Raw genomic sequence first — 21237 nt, forward strand, 5'->3', positions numbered from 1 at the left:
ACTTTTGTTCTCGCTTTATTATTGTTGCGGCCGCCATGTCGTGAAGGCGCTGTGTGCTTCATTGTGAAAGCGAAACTACTTTGTTTTTCCTTCCAAAAGAGGACGATATCCACTTCGTCATGACTGGAGCTGATCCGTGCTGGTTGCTGAGGAAATACAACAACTTTGCGCTGTGGATCACCAGATCAGCTTTCACCGTGGACGAAGCGGAAGTGGTTGCCGCAAGCCCGCCGGCCGCCGCTCACTCAAGGCCGCCGTGTGTGACACTGTGTTTCGTTGTGAAAGCGAAACTACTTAGCTTGGCCTTCCAAAAGAGGACACGACTAGAAATCAGTGGTTAAGTTGTATTTACAACACTGTTTCAGAACAGTTCAACCCAAATATTCAGATGTGTGCAGCACAATTTATGGAGGACTGTTTGATGATCCTGGTAGAGTAGACTGTAATGCCGGCTGTTCTGACTCACAGACTGTAAGTAGGTTTTTTATGTTTAAAGAATTTAGAGTAGCGCTTGTTGTTTGTCATTTCTCCGATCACAAATGCAGACACGGTTTTATGTTAAAAGACAGTACAAGTCATTATAATCCGTAATTATGTCTCCACTGGATGCAACAAATGCCTCGTTTATAATGGGTTTTAATGTTTTTGTCTTGTCGCTCCGGCCGGACGGGGCATCGCAGTATGGTAGGGGCATAACATTTCCGTCACACGCTTGAGGTATTCAGCCAATCACAACGCACTGGATAGCTGGCCAATCAGAGCACACCTCGCTTTTCAGACCGATGAGCTTTGTAAAAATCGACGCGTTTCAGAAAGGCGGGGCATAGAGGAGAAACAATAATGTACAGTATGTGGAAAATAATGTGTTTTTTGAACCTTAAACCGCATAAACACATTTCATTACACCAAATAATGTTCTTTTTAGCAACATCATATGACCCCTTTAAGGACTGGAATGCATTTACTAATAGTGGTTTTCTCAGTTCATGTGTTACCGCTCTCAACCCAGCATGATGTTTACAGTAAAGGGCTGAATTTAGGAGCGGGGAGGAGTCGAGAGCACTTCAGTAAGTTACCAGCTCCAGCCACCAGCTCGACTCGCTTAATGGCCAGTCCCTCTGGAAAGAGAAATCAGCTTTTCTCAACACTTTCTTTCTTTCAGTTTTTGATTGTCATGCACTTTCACTGCAAAAAGCAAATGCCAGTAAATCACTTAAGGGCTGACCACTTCCACCTGCGCACACACACCTCCCAATCCGCTCCTCTCCATCTATCCTAATGCTCCTTTCTTCCATCCAGAAATAAAAGCACATTTATGATGTTCGGAAATGTCTCATGGATTTATTAGTCACCTTTCATGATCACGGGCTGTGCTCCCCGGCACAACCAAACAAAGCTGCGTAGCGTGACAGAGAAGGTCCACATGTAATGTCTGTATGTGTGTGCGTAATTGCCTTGCTATATACCTGCCTCTGTTTTTGCAGTCGATAATAGTGTGTCCTCCACAAAAAAGAAAAGTGCAAGTCCAAAACTCATTTGAACTAAGTAAACACATTTTGTCGCCTGAACTTTTAAAGCACGCCACTTCTTGAAAAATAAATCACTGTGATAACATCTGACATTTACAAATCAATCATAAAATGACATTTTCTTTTATCAGATGGTCGATTTTTAGATGGAGATGGAGTGCGGATTAAAATTTAGATAGGTTTAGTTGGGAGAATTGTGTATTGGATTCTCTTAAGCAATCGATGTGAGTGGCCTCAGATATTGAAAAGGCAAATAATTCGGTCATGTAGCTAAAGCAATCAGCGAATGGACAGGAACACAGGATCTTATTTGTGGGGTTGACTGCAACAGCTGAGAAATCAAATGCATTTTATATAACACACTGTGGTTATTGTACAGCTTACGTAAGGAAGGACAGGGAGAAATGTTAATGCACTGATTTCAAACACTATCTAGTTGTGTATTGGCACATGTTATATAATGTAATGAATTAGCCATCACCGACTTTCATTCAGTGGCTTTTGGGGTCTTTCATCTTTATGTGAGTGAGAAAATGTGGCAATGTGTGTGTGCGTGTGTTTGGTCTATCCTTGCGATCCATGATGTACATGCACCATGTAAAAAAAAAAGAAAAGAAATGTTTGTAAAAACCTAAAAAATTAAGGCAACAGTTTGCATGACTTAATTTAAGTTCATTTACATGAATCTATTTTAAATACATTTTATGTAAATGTCTTAATTGTATTTAAAATGTCAAGTTGTTATAATGTAAAATCTGGATTAAAATTTGAATAAAGTAGCTATACAATTTTAATTAAAGTTAATTTGCATGGCTTTAAATTGTTCAATATAACAATATAAGTTGTTAGAACTTGAAAAGTTCTAAAAAGTAAAAACTGCGATGATTAAGTACATTTTTTTTCAGCATTTATTTAATGGATCTAAGATTCTTTAAGTACTTCAGTAGCCCTTTATATTTGAGATGTGTTAGTTTTAATCGGGGTAAATTTTGAGTGAGAGAAGTTTCAATATTGTGCTAACACTGTTCTATTTACTTAGTGTTTTAGTAATGATATGAATCAATGTTTCACTGGATAATGAGTTTACTTATAATTGCTTTCCATTATGTGGATTATAATATTTCATAATGCAGATAGTATCAAGCGGTTATCTTTGTAAAAGTACTTGTGTTTTTAAGCCTTAGAGTCTTTTTTAGAATATTTAAGATTAGGGAATGAACTTGAGATATTATGTTTAACGGTGGAAAAAATAAATAAATACAATTCATAAATAAATAAATTTCCACATCGACAAAAACAAATAAGGCATCATAGATGCACATAATTAAGTATCAGAGAATTTCAAGTCTCTGTTCGGCAGTTGGGGAAAATTCATGTTGCTTGTTTTCTAGGAAACCTTGCCAAGTTGTAGAAAATTAATATGCCATGAATATGTAATAAAACTACTTACATGTCAAGCAAAAATTATTTTGATTAGAAGCATTTATTATTCCACAGAAAGTTTACAGAGTAAGGTGCACAACTAATTCAAGTTAGATTAGATCAACAGCATAAACACTTGATTAAATTATATGTCAAATTTATTACAGGCCATAATTTTTTCAAAAAGCTTTTAAACATGGTTCAACAGTAGTTTATTTTTTGTCACCTAGCCCAGAATCCATAGCGTGTTGCTTTTTTCCTTCAAATTTGAAGCCATTTGGTAATTAAAACATTAAGACATTTAAACTGCGCTGTAAACTGATGTATGTTATTTGTTACTCAAGCCACATTTTTCCTGTTATATTTGATATGACTAAGGCTGTTTTAGGAGACATTAATGGAGAAATCTCTTTAATTGTGATTCACCGTAGTACTATGTCCCATTATAAATATTTTTGAGTATCTTTCAACAGTAGTTTTTGCATGATATTTTACAGGAGTAATAATAATCCAATCTCTAACACCGTTCTTCTTCTTTTCTCACAGATATCCTTCTCTCAACACAGCAGTATCATGGACCTGGTACAATTCTTTGTCACATTTTTCAGGTATGCACACTTTTTTCAGGTATGTACATTTAAATTAAATGTTCAGTGTAATTAAACACTAAAATGAGTGAATTAAACATTTACTTTCTTTCTCCATTATATGCATTGAATTCTAGTTTTTGGAATTTAGTGAGATAAGTTTGCTGAGGATGCAAGGATGCATTAACCTCACCATCCAAAGCCACTAATGAAGGCTAGCTGATGAATAAGCACAATAGGTGTAATTGTGTTGGCTGTGATGAAGCCAAACACTACCACTCTTGCTGTCTCTGCAAATAAATGCATTCTATGTTGTTTTAAGGGATGTTTGTAAAGGACACATTCATGCATTTTGAAGCAGCTATATGGTTTCGAGGAACGTTTGTTGAAGAAATGTATTATATTGTAACAATTGCAATTGCCTTTTTTTAATGATTAAAATACTTTTTTATAAAATTGGAGAAATAGTTAACACAAAAAAGAAAATTCTCATGTCGTTCCAAACCTGTATTACTTACAATATACAGTTTTAATATTTTTTTGAGACTTAATTTGTGCATAAATCCATTAGAACCATACTGGGTATGTTTGGGGTCAGTAAGATTGATTTATTTGTGTGTTTTTAAGAATTTGATACCTTCATTCAGTAAGGACGCATTATTGATCAGAGATTACAGTCAAAACATTTATAATTTTAGAAAAGATTTATATTTCAAATAAATGCTGTTCTTCAAAATTAAACACTTCCCCTTTAAACAGCACAGCCATTTTCATCTAATCAGACAGAATGTTTCTTGAGCACCAAATCAAGTCATATTTAGTCAAATCATCAAACCATATTTTAATGTTTTATTCAAACATTCAGGACCATGTGGCTGTTTTGCAATTACAGGAAAGAATACAAATGTAGATAATAAAAAATAAAATATATTCAAATTGAAAACTGTATATATACTATATATATATATATATATATATATATATATATATATATATATATATATATAGAGTGCGCAGAGAATATACAGCAGGCGGCATTTATACAGAGCAGGCGTTATTTTGCTGCACTTTGAAGCACTTTAAACACAATTGTGGTCACTCAGCTCTGCAATTTGACTCTCCAGAACTTCTCCAGAAGTATGGCATTTCGGAACACATATGACTAGTGAAAACTGAAAACGAAACCATGCAATTGCAAACATCATCTGCTCTCACAGAAATGGATGATTTCCATCAACTGCAAAAATTTGCATATGGTTCTGGCTGTTGTTCAAGAAAAAATTTTAAAAGTAGTGTATGGTCACCCATAAGTAGTTAATTAAATTAACATGCTAAAACAACAGCCCTAATATATATATATATATATATATTAGGGCTGTTGTTTTAGCATGTTAATTTAATTAACTACTTATGGGTGACCATACACTACTTTTAAAATTTTTTCTTGAACAACAGCCAGAACCATATGCAAATTTTTGCAGTTGATGGAAATCATCCATTTCTGTGAGAGCAGATGATGTTTGCAATTGCATGGTTTCGTTTTCAGTTTTCACTAGTCATATGTGTTCCGAAATGCCATACTTCTGGAGAAGTTCTGGAGAGTCAAATTGCAGAGCTGAGTGACCACAATTGTGTTTAAAGTGCTTCAAAGTGCAGCAAAATAACGCCTGCTCTGTATAAATGCCGCCTGCTCTGTATAAATATTGAAACTCGTGTTAGACTGTCAGCCGCCCTCTATATTTTGTTTTGTGGGATTTTTAACTGTCAGGTCAAAACTGATGTCATGTAAGATCATTCCATCCTTTACATGTCAATTTGTTTATCACAGAAAAAAAAATATTGCTATAAAGTAACTGACATGAAGGTAATCCACTATGGTTTAGTCATGCCATTTTTTTATTATAAGAGTATTAATCATTTTACTTTATTTGATACACAAATATATTGGTTTTATTAATGGATTGTGCTGGAAAATGCAGCACAACACTGTGACTTTGACATTGGCAATTTATCTTGTATGTATGCATATACAGTATGTGTGCAGTAATTTCAAGCGGATATGATTGTGTCAGTGTGTCTATCCCGACATTCACAAAGGTTAAGGTCATGGCAACAGGGATTCAATGTTTGCTATACAGATTCTTGCACTTATGATTCAGTATGAATAGCAGGAGCTTTTTTTGTTGTTGTTTTGCATTTGTGAGCATGCAAGTGTGTTGATAGATAGCAAAGTTGAAGCTAGAGGCTGTAGGGCTTTGTTGTTTGGTGTGCATTTAGTCCTCTGCAGGCGAGGGACACGTCTGATGTAATTCATCATGGTATTTGAGGGAGATTGGTGCGTATACTTTGTATCCCTCCCCTTTTATATCTCTTTCTCTTTTTGTCTCGCTCCTCTCATATCTTCTGGCTGTGGATTCACAGTTCTGGTTTCTGTTGAGAGTATAATTGTAGTTCAAGCTAAGCCCTTCAAAGCCAAAGTTCAGTCAAATGCTTGACTGTTTTACAATGCCAAAACAGACATCAAACTCTACGGAAAATATTATATTGTGGTAAATTAAGTGTGCTGCATTGGCACACTTTAGTTATTTTAATTACACGGATAAATAATGGTGTTTGTCTGTTAAACAGCAGTAAGGAGCATTGAGTATTGATTTGGAGATCTGTCACTTTGTGTCCAAGGCTTGGCTGACAGATTGTCTATGATTTTGTAGTTTTTCCGGGAAAATAAATGAGAAAGTTCAAAATGTCCATATATGTTGAATTTCAAAAGAAAGAATGAAAGAGAGTAAAAATTATATATATATACAGTGGGTACGGAAAGTATTCAGACCCCCTTAAATTTTTCAGTCTTTGTTATATTGCAGCCATTTGCTAAAATCATTTAAGTAATTTTTTTTCTTCATTAATGTACACACAGCACCCCATATTGACAGAAAAACACAGAATTGTTGACATTTTTGCATGTTATGTCTGTTTCACTCGTACTGGACGCCAGAGGACACCCTCATGCAGAAACTCCACATATGCATCACAGAAGTAATAGAACTCATGACGCTCCAGGAAATCCCTAATATGGATAAAGATATGTATATAGGTAGATTCATAGATATGTATACATAGATGCCTCATTAGCGACTGTTTCCATGGGCCGCTATACGTAAGCCATCCGCCATATGCGAAGGGTCAACTTGACGTCATTTACCATAACAGCCGATGGTCTGCGAACCCTCGAGTATGGTGGCCAAGAGAGCCCGACGTGTTGTTGTGTAGACCTAACTAACACCATACAACAAGATGAGCGCTTTAGCTAACACAACATTAAAAGTTACCAATGTTTCAAAACTTGTTATATTGAGTTAATACATTTATAAACACAAACGTTTCTTCGGAAATTTACATCCCGGCGGTTTTTACTAGGGGTGCTCCGATCAAGATTTTTGAGGCCGATCGCCGATCACAGAAAGCAGTATCTGCCGATACCGATCACCGATACTGATCTTTTTAAAGCCTTCTTTTTATCATTTATAACTATTTATAGTGATACTCCAATCAGGATTTTTAGACAGTTATTCAGGGCCTGAATTTCATTTTTGAAAATGGGGGGAATTCCCCTCTTAGGTGACTCTTGTGAGAGGGGAAGCAGCTTTCACACAGGAGTCCGCTACTGATCCGTGGCTGTTTACCACAAACACAACATCATTCATTATTTTGATTTCAAATCCAAACATTGTCACTGAAAGTGCTTTTTCAGCATTGCAATTCTTTTTTTACACAGTACAGTAATACAATCTTTCACAGACATGTTTAAACACAATAAATATAAGCAACACATTATTCAATGCTTTTTACTTTTGCATTTACTTCTAGATTTATATATTACGTTACTCAAGCAAGTGGCAAAACATTTCAACTAATTTTCTTACGTTATCACAAACTTACCATCGACAGAAATAGTCAGCTCTACTGCCTTTCCTTTTGCATTTAAATATTTATTACATGCAATCCTGCTGTTCATAAAGAACTTTGTTTTCCTTCCTCCACGTGTGCCATCTATTATTGCCTTCTTTATCTAAAAGTGCTCTTTCCCGTTAAACCTAGCCAAAAAGCCATATGTGTTGACTGTGAAGCACAGTAGACTCGGTGTGGAAACGATCTCTGCACTGCTGCAGATGCACCGCTCCTGGAACGCACTGCTGGACCGCAACCGTGTGCAGTGAACGCTTATCCGTTAACATGAGCGCGGAAAAAATACGCACCACATATGCACTGCAAACGGAGTAATGTGAACCTGGCATTATGTGTGTATGAGTGTGCATGAGCGTATGGTCTTCAGGAGCACTGGCAAGAATTAAAAATAAATGCAATTTATAAACTTTAGTGACGATGTGACTGCCTCGACTGTGCAAGTGACAATTCCTGTGTCAACTGTGCAGGGTGGAGCTGGCTTATAGACAGATGTGTGGTGATTTGAAGCCATCTGCATATTTTGAGAGAGAGAGAGAGAGAGCGCGCGCGTGCGAGTGGTGATTCACTCACGCTGTTTGTGAAATGACGTCTCACACAAGGTTTTCAAATTACTTTATAAGTTATTTAATGAAGAAATATGAAGGTGAGTACCTCAACGTCAGCATTATAATTATTTCACCCGCACTGGACAGAGACTGAGACGGTGCCGCTGCATGTCATGCAAAAACAGCAGTGTCATCAGCTTGAGATCGTTTTTTTGAGGTCGGCCTTTTTAGAGACCGGCGATCAATCATCCCAACGTGATTATCGGCCGATAGTGATCGGTAGCCGATCAATCGGAGCACCCTTAGTTTTTACAACCAACGGCTGTGCAGGATTGTGGCATCTTCGAATATTCATTGATTAATATGGTGAATGATGCCAAGTTGAACGTTAAAGATGGCGGACGTGTCTACATGCTTGGCGCAGTCGAATGGGGAATCTACCTATACATATCTATGTAGGGCTCAAATTAACTTTTTTACTTGGTAGAACTGGTGCTCCCAACATCAAGAAGTTTGGAGCACCCACTGAATATTAAGGAGCATCACAACTGTCAATAGAGTGGAAGGGCTGGCAACATCCTGATGATTAAAAGCTTCAACAATTGATCCTGATCCTGAATTCTTTGCCACACACTTGGCCCGGCATTTCTTGTTTGTGATGCATCGATCTTTCATGGCCAATTCTGATTGCTAATGTTTTAGAAGCGAGTAAGCTGATTCTGATAGCTGACATATTTAACATATTTTTTTTTATTTAAAGCAAGAGACAAGAAAATATGAGTACATGAACAAGATGTTTATCTGCTTTATTACAGTCTGTATCTGTAGCCATTTAAAATTAGAGACAACCACAGCATTTTAATCATGAGTCAAACAAAGATGCTGCATACATGAGCAGTTTCAGATGTAAATTATAATGTATTATTTCAAAATCTGCATGAAACAAAAACAGCAGACGGTCTGAATGAAAATACAAATTCACTCTCTGACAGCAGGAGGCGTTTATGGAACAGCAGCAATAATGTGTAAACAAATGTCAACAAAGCAGCACTGCATGGCTATTTTCTTTGTGCAATATACAGAGGCAAGATGAGAAGAAAATATGATTTAAACTTTTCTCAAGACAGTCAGGTCCCCTCAGAAATACATTGATTTAAACCTCCACTACCAATTCAATATTTAGGATTTTCTTTCTATATTTTGCTCATAGTGAACAGTGAGCTTGTTCTGCCTGCTACAGTATTTTCTTCTCTTTGCGTCCATATTCAGCGTCTCTGGCCTCTGTTAACTGCCGTTTACAGACTTTGTAATATTTCCACACAAATGTCATTTTGAAAAATTATTTCAATGCAGTTTGTGCAAGTCCAGAACAGAGATCGGCTGAAATAAAACAAAAACCGTTTGGAGAAAAAAACGGTCAGATCCAAGTTAGCCCCCTGTCACGTGACAACGGAGTGCAGAGAAAGAGACTGATTGACGGCTAATATAACCAATCTGAAATATGCATTAAAGTTAAGAATGTAAAGATTAAAGCTTAATTGGTTATGTAACGTTGGATAGAATGGTGGGCTGGTCACTGTATCGGCTCACAGCAGGCACATCATTTGTACTAATTCGCGAATGTTTAGCAGAGAAACCGTGTGCAGTGAACGCTTATCCGTTAACATGAGCGCGGAAAAAATACGCACCACATATGCACTGCAAACGGAGTAATGTGAACCTGGCATTATGTGTGTATGAGTGTGCATGAGCGTATGGTCTTCAGGAGCACTGGCAAGAATTAAAAATAAATGCAATTTATAAACTTTAGTGACGATGTGACTGCCTCGACTGTGCAAGTGACAATTCCTGTGTCAACTGTGCAGGGTGGAGCTGGCTTATAGACAGATGTGTGGTGATTTGAAGCCATCTGCATATTTTGAGAGAGAGAGAGAGAGAGCGCGCGCGTGCGAGTGGTGATTCACTCACGCTGTTTGTGAAATGACGTCTCACACAAGGTTTTCAAATTACTTTATAAGTTATTTAATGAAGAAATATGAAGGTGAGTACCTCAACGTCAGCATTATAATTATTTCACCCGCACTGGACAGAGACTGAGACGGTGCCGCTGCATGTCATGCAAAAACAGCAGTGTCATCAGCTTGAGATCGTTTTTTTGAGGTCGGCCTTTTTAGAGACCGGCGATCAATCATCCCAACGTGATTATCGGCCGATAGTGATCGGTAGCCGATCAATCGGAGCACCCTTAGTTTTTACAACCAACGGCTGTGCAGGATTGTGGCATCTTCGAATATTCATTGATTAATATGGTGAATGATGCCAAGTTGAACGTTAAAGATGGCGGACGTGTCTACATGCTTGGCGCAGTCGAATGGGGAATCTACCTATACATATCTATGTAGGGCTCAAATTAACTTTTTTACTTGGTAGAACTGGTGCTCCCAACATCAAGAAGTTTGGAGCACCCACTGAATATTAAGGAGCATCACAACTGTCAATAGAGTGGAAGGGCTGGCAACATCCTGATGATTAAAAGCTTCAACAATTGATCCTGATCCTGAATTCTTTGCCACACACTTGGCCCGGCATTTCTTGTTTGTGATGCATCGATCTTTCATGGCCAATTCTGATTGCTAATGTTTTAGAAGCGAGTAAGCTGATTCTGATAGCTGACATATTTAACATATTTTTTTTTATTTAAAGCAAGAGACAAGAAAATATGAGTACATGAACAAGATGTTTATCTGCTTTATTACAGTCTGTATCTGTAGCCATTTAAAATTAGAGACAACCACAGCATTTTAATCATGAGTCAAACAAAGATGCTGCATACATGAGCAGTTTCAGATGTAAATTATAATGTATTATTTCAAAATCTGCATGAAACAAAAACAGCAGACGGTCTGAATGAAAATACAAATTCACTCTCTGACAGCAGGAGGCGTTTATGGAACAGCAGCAATAATGTGTAAACAAATGTCAACAAAGCAGCACTGCATGGCTATTTTCTTTGTGCAATATACAGAGGCAAGATGAGAAGAAAATATGATTTAAACTTTTCTCAAGACAGTCAGGTCCCCTCAGAAATACATTGATTTAAACCTCCACTACCAATTCAATATTTAGGATTTTCTTTCTATATTTTGCTCATAGTGAACAGTGAGCTTGTTCTGCCTGCTACAGTATTTTCTTCTCTTTGCGTCCATATTCAGCGTCTCTGGCCTCTGTTAACTGCCGTTTACAGACTTTGTAATATTTCCACACAAATGTCATTTTGAAAAATTATTTCAATGCAGTTTGTGCAAGTCCAGAACAGAGATCGGCTGAAATAAAACAAAAACCGTTTGGAGAAAAAAACGGTCAGATCCAAGTTAGCCCCCTGTCACGTGACAACGGAGTGCAGAGAAAGAGACTGATTGACGGCTAATATAACCAATCTGAAATATGCATTAAAGTTAAGAATGTAAAGATTAAAGCTTAATTGGTTATGTAACGTTGGATAGAATGGTGGGCTGGTCACTGTATCGGCTCACAGCAGGCACATCATTTGTACTAATTCGCGAATGTTTAGCAGAGAAATGAAGACAGGTCACACCACAACAATTATGTGCCCTTGCACAAATGCTCCCAAATATATTTTGGGGTCACACAGATTACATTTTGGGAGCATATGCGACCAAAACGGCCGCAATTTTGAGCCCTGTCTATGGGTAGATTCCACATTCGATCGCTACAGACACATTGACTCGTCCGCCATCTTGGAATGGTCTATATGTCGTCACTCAATCAATGAGTTTCAAGATGCAAAAACATTGCACAGCGTCTTGATATAAAAAAACGCACAGGTAAACAGTGTAAGGGAAACAGGTCAATAATTTAGCTCAAAGGGAATCATTTAAGATTTTAAAGGGAACTCCACCATTAATATGCAAGGGAATTAGGACAGAATCACTGTTTTACGGCGGATCACTGAGACGGCCAGCGATTCAGCGAACGAGCCGTATGACATCAATTCTGCAATGGATATCTATATCCAAAATATAGTGAAAACACTATTAATTAGCACAGTAACAAGATCGGCAGTTTAAGACATTAACTTGTGAGCACAAAACACAAGATACTTCTCTTTTCCATATAAATAAGGCTTTATTGGATAAATCTAAGACATATAAACTAATCTAACACATGAACACACGCATTCACACAAGTTTTCAGAAAGAGAGAGAGAGGAAATAATTAAAGAGAATGAAAATGTGAAATCCCAAGTTTACAGCAATATGTGCCATTGTATAGATCTGAACAACCATCAATCACTTAATTAACCCTCGCACTGAATTCCTCAATGGACATGCACTGTGAGCTGTAAGGTCTTATATAGACAGGTGTGTGGCTTTCCTAATCAAGTCCAATCAGTATAATCAAACACAGCTGGACTCAAATGAAGGTGTAGAACCATCTCAAGGATGATCAGAAGAAATGGACAGCACCTGAGTTAAATATATGAGTGTCACAGCAAAGGGTCTGAATACTTAGGACCATGTGATATTTCAGTTTTTCTTTTTTAATAAATCTGCAAAAATGTCAACAATTCTGTGTTTTTCTGTCAATATGGGGTGCTGTGTGTACATTAATGAGGAAAAAAAATTAACTTAAATGATTTTAGCAAATGGCTGCAATATAACAAAGAGTGAAAAATTTAAGGGGGTCTGAATACTTTCCGTACCCACTGTACATGTGTATAACAACAGTTGCACTGCTGATGCACCGGCATTGCTCTCGAGCATTCATGGAACGGCTTTGATATTCCAATATGGCGGACGGCTTACGTATAGCAGCCCATAGAAACAGCCGCTAATAGGACATCTAGCTAGTCAGCGTATCTCACTTCCCCTGAGCCCATTGAGTTTTAACCCCTTATTTACACTGCACACGTCTCTGGTGCATTAATGCTCGTGGCCACTCTAGTCAATGCTTGTGTTTATACCAGCCGTGCTGCTGCTTCGCTCAAGATATGTGCCTAGTCTATTTTTGACGGACGCAACGTCCAACCTGCAGAGTTCAAATACAAAATAAACATGCTGTACAGACTAAAACACAGCTAGAGTCAAGTCAAGTCACCTTTATTTATATAGCGCTTTTAACAATCTAGAGTCTTTTATCCTTGTCATTCATAACTGAACTTTTAAGTGTATTTACTTGTCTGTAGGCTACAGCACAACAAAGCAGGACTTAGCAATAAATATAACAATAAATACAATTAAACTGGACAATTTGTGTTTAACCATTTAGCCAACTAACCCATGGTAGAACCCCAAAAATCGAAGGGGGAAAAACACAAAACATTAAGAAAAACTATGTCAGACAGGCAAATGTTGTGGTTTTGTGAATCTAGTTGCTTCACTTCTGCAATGCTCCTGGTGTGAGTTGGCATCGTGTGGAGAATGTGCCACAGCCATGTGCAGACCCCCTAAAGCAGTGGTTCTCAACATTTTTAGGGCCAGTGCCCCCCTACCCATTATCCAGGTTTCTTACCGCCCCCCATCAAAGTCTAATCGTCTTCACTGAATATTAAATTGTATTATTATTTTGTCAAGTCACCTTTATTTATATAGCAAACAGTTAAAGAGACCAAAGAGACCTCTTTAACCAAAGGTTTTTTTTAAATGAGGAGGCAGTCTTCAAGTTTCTTTTTTTTTTTTTACAAATGTAAACTCATGTCCCAATCATTTTCTTTGTTAAATAAACATTACTTACACTATCACTATATATATTTTATATAGTAAAGTATATATATACAGTGGGTACGGAAAGTATTCAGACCCCCTTAAATTTTTCACTCTTTGTTATATTGCAGCCATTTGCTAAAATCATTTAAGTTAATTTTTTTTCCTCATTAATGTACACACAGCACCCCATATTGACAGAAAAACACAGAATTGTTGACATTTATGCAGATTTATTAAAAAAGAAAATCTGAAATATCACATGGTCCTAAGTATTCGTAAAGTCTAGTGTGTGCATTGATTTAACTGAATATTTATATTCATATATTATAGAACAGTTCTAAACAGTGGTCAAGTACTGCTGCAAAAGTAAGTGAGGTTACCCAATAACATACCTTTCAGATTGTTCGTGTTTCATTTCTTACACCTTTGTATTCCCCTCAGTATTTTTTTTTTCCTTTGAAACATTTTCTGTGCCTGAATGTCACAGTAACCGTGTAACTCTGACTCCCTAACCTGATGATGGATATACTAGACACACTAAATAGGTAAACAAACACTTCTCTAGCTGAACACAAGTGGGCCTGGTAAACTTCTTGCAGAGATTAGAGCCCATTATATTACATATCAGTTTCATTCTGCATTCACAATTTGTTCCATTCAAAGTCGGATGTGGGATAGTCCCACTTGATATCGCATACGGCATTTCATTGCTCGCTGAGCAGTTTCTGTTTATCAACAGAGGAGTTTCCTAGCAAGCACATTTTTAATGTGGATAAACAAGGATCTTCTACTAGTATTCAAGAGAGGATCATTTTACACATCTGTCTCTACAAACATTTGCTGAAAAACTCTGATTAATGTTTGATGTAATCTTGACTGATTGATACATTTGATTTGCTTAAATGTGAATGTTTATCCTTGAGTGGCACCATGTTTGTGTTGCGTCAAAAAAGTTTTGTAAGATGTAAGTCAGACTTAAAGTGACATTTTTTAGAGTGCTGCAAGATTGAGTCCTAAAACCAGGAAATAAGTTAGCATTTTTGAACTTTAGTGCCATTTTCCCAAAGTCTAAGGTTTTTTTTTTTTGTTTTTTTTTTGACTGGGTTTTTGGTTAAATTCCTGAAAAAAGGTCAGTGGTGAGCACAAGCTCAATATATTTTCATATTATATTATAGTATGTAAAATACATATGTAATACCCCACTCATTTATTTAAGCATTTGAGTGTCTTACAAAAAGTCAGTTGTTAACAAGTGGCTAAATGGGACTACAGAGATTGTCAAAGACATTGTCAACATCATCACACAGAGCAAAAAGATTCACTCGTTTGCTTTTACAGTTTTATTGTGTTCATACTCACACTTTGCATTATTGACACACTATTTTCCTAATTAATGCTGTTCAGTTGCTTTGACACAATCTGTATTGTTAAAAGCGCTATATAAATAAAGGTGACTTGACTTGACTTGACTCTGTTAGAATAGTTTGCTCAAATTCTGGTGTACTTTGTTTATAGCCTTTATAACTTTAGCTTTTATCTTTTTACTTCTGGCAATTGTATTTAGGCTTCAAAATTAATAAAAGTTGTGTTCATTTGTGACGATTATCATGTTAAACAAAATATGTAAAATTCATAATTTTTTGTTTCCAAACGCCAATAGGAAAACTACTGACTTTTTGTGCCATTGGGTGTTGCTGACTTCCCTGTTGGCCTACAAAAATACGCCATCACTGCAGCAGTTTAATGAAAGACAGCATTACAGTATATCTTAGTGAAAGAATAAACTTATTATATTAAAGTTAACCAGTGAGATTTTCCTTTTTTCACCATCTGATTCATGCATTTGATTAGCATATTACCTCCAGCTCTTAACGTAATCTTAATTAGAAGTGTGATTCTCAAAATCTTCCTAAAATTTCAAAACACCCTCCTGAGAGACTGTGTGCTGCAAGCTTCAAGCAACTAGATGGATATTTATCTCTTTCTGATACATCTGGCTTTGATAAAGTTGATGAGCTTTTTAATCAGACTGTAAACTGTGCTGTCTGTCATGCTCATCCCAGAGGGTTTTTAAAAAAAAATGTATTTCAATCCATTCAAATATTTTTGTCTTTCTAAACAAAGAGACACATTGCACAGCTTAGGCAGAAAAAGTATTCAAAAATATAAAGCCCATTAAAATAATAAACAATGGCAACTGATGTGTACTTAGAGCAAAGTCTGTAGTTTGAAAAGATTGGTGTTACGATGTAGTCCCTCATTAGCTTCGAAAAGTCCTTTTGAATATGCTTTCTTTGAAGAGTGATTTTTTTTTTTTTTTTGCCATCTCTGCTTTCTTGGAGCTTTACTAAGTGAGCAAGAAAAACAGTAACAATTAAAGAGCGCTTAAGCCTTTCACCCACTCCTCCAGCTAATTGGTGACACCGCAGTTTGGTTTAGCCCAATTACACACACTCTCTCTCTCTATGTTGATTAACAATCATCCACCTCTCTTTTTTTCTCCTCCTTTCTTCCATCAGGACAGAAGTCGTCTGTGGGGCTGAAGTGTTGAGTGAGCGCGCTCATATCAACGATAATGTTATTAACGTCCTGAATGCCTGTGCTTTACTGGATGGCGACTAGAGGCAATTCATTTGACTTGTGTAACTGACTAAAGCTCGCTCTCTCCCACTTGTGATTTGAGGGTAATGAGGCTTTTGTCCTTTGTACCTACTAGAGTGAGTGAATACAAGATTATGCATTATTGTGACTCATAAGCATAAGCAGAACTGGGCAGGATGACAAATAGATACAGGAAGTGGCTGTGATGTTGTGCATGTTTATATCCTCAGCTCAGGTTGTCTGGTTGTTCGTATTGATTGTGTAATTCTTGTGGGCTGTTTGCTTTCTCAGGCGGCTTCGGTTGATTGGCTCTTCTCATTCATCCCTCAGACTCTTGTTGCTACAAAGATCAATACTACAAACAGATCACACGCTAAAACACGCTAAAAGTGACTACACATACACGATGAATAATTTATTTATTTGTCATTTTGTTATTATTTTTTTAAATTACTATTTTTATTATTGTCATATTGTTATTATTTAATTTGCCGTGTGTAATTTTTCTCCTTATTTGTAAGTATTAGTCAAATTAATACATAAAAAGTGTGTGTGTGTATATATATATATATATATATATATATATATATATATATATATTATTTTTTTTATTTTTTTTAAGAGTGGGACATTAAAAATATCTCAGTGAAAAAATGTGCAAAAGTTATATGACTATTGTAAAACATTACTAACTAAAATATACAATCACTGGATCAGTACCCTCAGAGACACAACTTTGCACCTTATTTACGAGGTTTACTGTAGTACCTTAAGGGTACTACTCTAAGGTAGTAATGTGTGTGTTTTTTTAGGGGTAGTATATATATATTTTTTTTTTATTTTTTTTAAGAGTGGGACATTAAAAATATCTCAGTGAAAAAATGTGCAAAAGTTATATGACTATTGTAAAACATTACTAACTAAAATATACAATCACTGGATCAGTACCCTCAGAGACACAACTTTGCACCTTATTTACGAGGTTTACTGTAGTACCTTAAGGGTACTACTCTAAGGTAGTAATGTGTGTGTTTTTTTAGGGGTAGATAAGGTACAGAGTTGTCCCTTTAAAGGCCAATTCACACTGCACTGACAGACGCCAACAAACAGCAATAGACACGTTTGTCTGGTTTTGTCTGATCAGTGTGTTACCCCTGTCAGCATCTGCTGGTGTTGGTCGGTACAAAGGCAGCACAAATCTGTAGGTACAAATCGCTTCCATTCCCAGGTGAAACATCCACTGAATGGCTACAACCCAGAAAAACACTGCGACCCATTGAACAGACTGTCTATCTTTCACAGCCTCGGTTTCATTCAATATGGCAGCAATCAGGACTTTTGTCATACCACTTAAAAGAATGTGCTTTTATAACTTTCTCTGTGAAAGTGCTCTGGCATTATTGGGCCTCATTCTCCACCCATTAGAACCATTATCCAGCTCGTTAAGAATTAATTGCCCTCATCATTAATCGATTTAATAAAGGACCTCTGACTTGTGCTGATTTGGTTTTGAAATATGGTGGATTAAATGGTTGAAAAGGCAGTTTCAAGCTCTTGCATTACCTCAACTACACTCTGATTAGTCCACTGCTAATTTTAGCATTTGAACAGCTTCAGATGTAATGAGCTTGGCCCCTTAATATATGATGCTTAAGCAAAGAGACTAGAAAAGAATGTTAGAGCCCAAGATGTCCCCAAGGTGTGCAAATGCAGTAGGGTTTAAACCCTTCCCATGGTGCAAATTCAAATTTCGTGATCGTATAACACTTCATATACTTATATTATGCACCCCATATTTTTGCAGAGCCTCACAAAGCCTCAGATTGTCTAATTTGATATTGAATATTCTTCCTCTAGGCAATGTGTCTGTGGAGTTGATGCTATGTATTTGTAATAATGCTGACTGAATGAAGGCTCTGTTTGAATGTGAATGATTGGTAGATGACATTGTCCCCATGCCCCTGTTCCTCTGATGTTATGTCAGTATATTGAGCCTTATTCAAACTCCATCTCCTTTGGTTACTGTTACTCACTCATTCAAAGTTTACAGAATGACCCATAGAAATAAACTGATTTTCAGTAAAATGTGCAACAACAAAAAAAGAAGTCAAAATTGAAAGGATATTCTTATTCTTATATCTGTTTTTTTTTTTATTTAATGGACATTAACTCAGTGTTAATGCCCAACTCAATCTGAGCAGTTGAGTCCTTGGCCATCTTCAAGAAACGACTAAAAACAAATCTGTTCCATCTTTATTTGTCCCTCTAACTCTAGCACTTTCTATTCTATTTTAATTCTACTTTATCTATTTATCTTTTTTATAAAAAAAAGAAAACTAACACTAGGTTTCTATTTTTTCTATTCTATCTACTTGTTTTTCTGTGTGTGGGTGTGTGTGTGTGTGTGTGTGTGTGTGTGTATATATATATATATATATATATATAAATACCTTGCTACGAGTACTGCGTTAGGCTAACCGAGACTTGTCATTTGCACTTATATATTGTTGCTCTTTTGTTAGTTTTGATTGCTTCTATTGTCCTCATTTGTAAGTCGCTTTGCTGGTGCTGGCCGTGAACTGGCAATGGAAAAAAAACAAAACAAAATGGATTGTGTATGACTACCAAATACCTTTTTCCTTTCTTTTAGCTCTATACATTTTTCACCTTAAATGTATGGAGCTAAAAGAAAGGCAAACAGCATCAAAATAGCCATTGAGCAGTCTGTATGTGCGAGAGAGGAAATCAAACCTGTTGGAGTGCAGATGTGCTTGTGAAAAACATGTGTGAATGTTTTTCACTGCACTGGATGGTGTTGCATAAATGATTGACGTAATAGTCAGTTCTATACGGCATTGATTTTTTCATGCTGGATGAACTTGTTTATCATTGATTGTATGATTGAAATACAAATATGTAACAGCTGTCCTCAGTCCAGCCTCGAAGGTTAGAGGAATGTTATCCACAATTGCAATTACAAACTCATGAATCTTATTTGATTGACTGATCTATTGATTGTCCATGTGTCTTGTCTCCAGCTGTTTCCTGTCCCTGCTGCTGGTTGCTGCTGTGGTTTGGAAAGTCAAACAGACGTGCTGGGCATCACGCAGGAGAGAGGTAACTTCTGAACAGTAGCACTTCCTGGGCTCATTGACGTGTCCATACTTGTATTGGCTATTGCCTGCGGTTTCTTTATATGATGCCCATGATTTCAGGTGTGAAGCTGAAGTGTTTAATACTTCGGCTTAACCAATACCACGAGTTAGGGGCAGGACTTTCAGTTTGTGCGACCAATGGAAGACAGAAATGAAACACTTTAGCTGTAATGTGTTTGAGTGCCCATATGCAATTGAATTTATAGGTTTGTGTTAGTTGGGATGTTATTGCTTTTACCATCTGTGACCTCCCATGATGCTCATGGGTATGGTTGATCTTTGTAAACCGTCTTATGACTTTAACCTCATTATAGTTTATGAAACTCACTGTCATGCGGCATTACTATGCTCAGATTGGAGGACACCGGGTAAAGCTGATCATTTTATAACATGTTCCTCTCGGTGTCTGATGGGTGCGTAACTGCCAGCCAAACTGCCTTGTTTTAATGAGAGAGGCACAACAATAAACACTGCCATTTCCGTTCATTACCCATCTTCACATACCAATTAACCCTGACAGGGGTTCATGTAAAAGCAATGGATTAGTGTGATATATCTGTCTAAAAGCCCCAACAGATGCCGCCTTCTCTCACGTCTCTCACTTTCTCTCTTTTTATTCCTTCTTTTGTGTGTCATTTTAGTGGCTACATAAATGCAAATGGGAGTTTGCAAATAGTTGTCATTGAGCGTTTTATAATCAATACAATAATCGAGGCCTCTCTAATTGAAAGCATGTCGAGAGCTGTAACTGTGGGTTTATCGGAGTTAAATGTTTTTAACGATGGCTGTCACAGTTGCTGTTTTCCTTTTCATCAAATATCTACTTGTAGAATGAGCATTTAGATAATGGAACAGTATAGGGCAAATGAAAGACAAGCTTCACACTTCATTCAACGCTCCAAAAGCCATTTTGATCAGCTAAGTAAAGCTACAGTAAATAATGAATCTATTCAGAGTGTAGTGTACTGATTGGCATGAGAACCTGAGTACTCAGCAATGACAGCCGTGCTCATTAAAACAATACAATAAAAATCTAAATCTTCAAAAGATTTTACACCAGCTGAACTTAGGTAACCGCTATATGTCAACAGGACCTAATTTTTACTTTTATGATGAGTTATGCTGTTTTTCGGTGATACATATAGCAGACCGATACTTCAGAAAGCGATTTGTGTCATGGTGACTCTCATTCCAGGTCATCACTCAATGGTCTGAGCTGGACGTTCACACAGGGCACATTCTTCCTTTCAGACAGCTAGATGGAGCACAACTGAATGGAACAAAACGTATGGGTTTTAAATGTCCTTTTTTTTAGAGAGAGAGAGAGGGGGGGCGGGGGAGAATAGTTTTAAAAGTGCTAATTTTAACTTGAGAGTACTTTAAGGCCCCGTCCACATGGAGACGCATTTAGCTTTATACGCATCAATTTTGTATCGTATAGGCGTTTCGTCCACACGGATCCGGCGTTTTGGGAGAGCGAAACAGATATTTTTTTAAACCGGGTCTCAGAGTGGATAAATCTGAAAACGCCGCCCTTGCGTTTTCATGTGGACAGCGAATCCGTATATTTTCTGAAACGAGGACGTCATCAGCCCACGTCTCGCCCCTAGTCAGACACCGCTACGTCACGTAACAGCAACAAAAACATGAACAAACACTGAACATATATTTCTTGAGACTAGGTTAAAAAAAAAAAAGATTGGATA

General features: G+C 37.0%; 1 protein-coding gene across 1 annotated transcript in view; it reads left to right on the forward strand.

Annotated features, from left to right (window-relative positions):
- LOC107571055 (attractin-like protein 1) overlaps window positions 1–21237 on the forward strand; it is a 176083-nt gene that overhangs the window by 86330 nt on the left and 68516 nt on the right. The window contains exons 17-18 of the mRNA XM_016257333.1: window positions 3498–3559; window positions 19415–19493. Coding sequence (XP_016112819.1) covers window positions 3498–3559; window positions 19415–19493 — 141 coding nt within the window. The remainder of the gene's footprint in view (window positions 1–3497; window positions 3560–19414; window positions 19494–21237) is intronic.

This window comes from Sinocyclocheilus grahami, unplaced genomic scaffold (genome assembly GCF_001515645.1).
Source record: "Sinocyclocheilus grahami isolate Dianchi unplaced genomic scaffold, SAMN03320097.WGS_v1.1 scaffold1544.1, whole genome shotgun sequence".
NCBI lineage: Eukaryota > Metazoa > Chordata > Actinopteri > Cypriniformes > Cyprinidae > Sinocyclocheilus > Sinocyclocheilus grahami.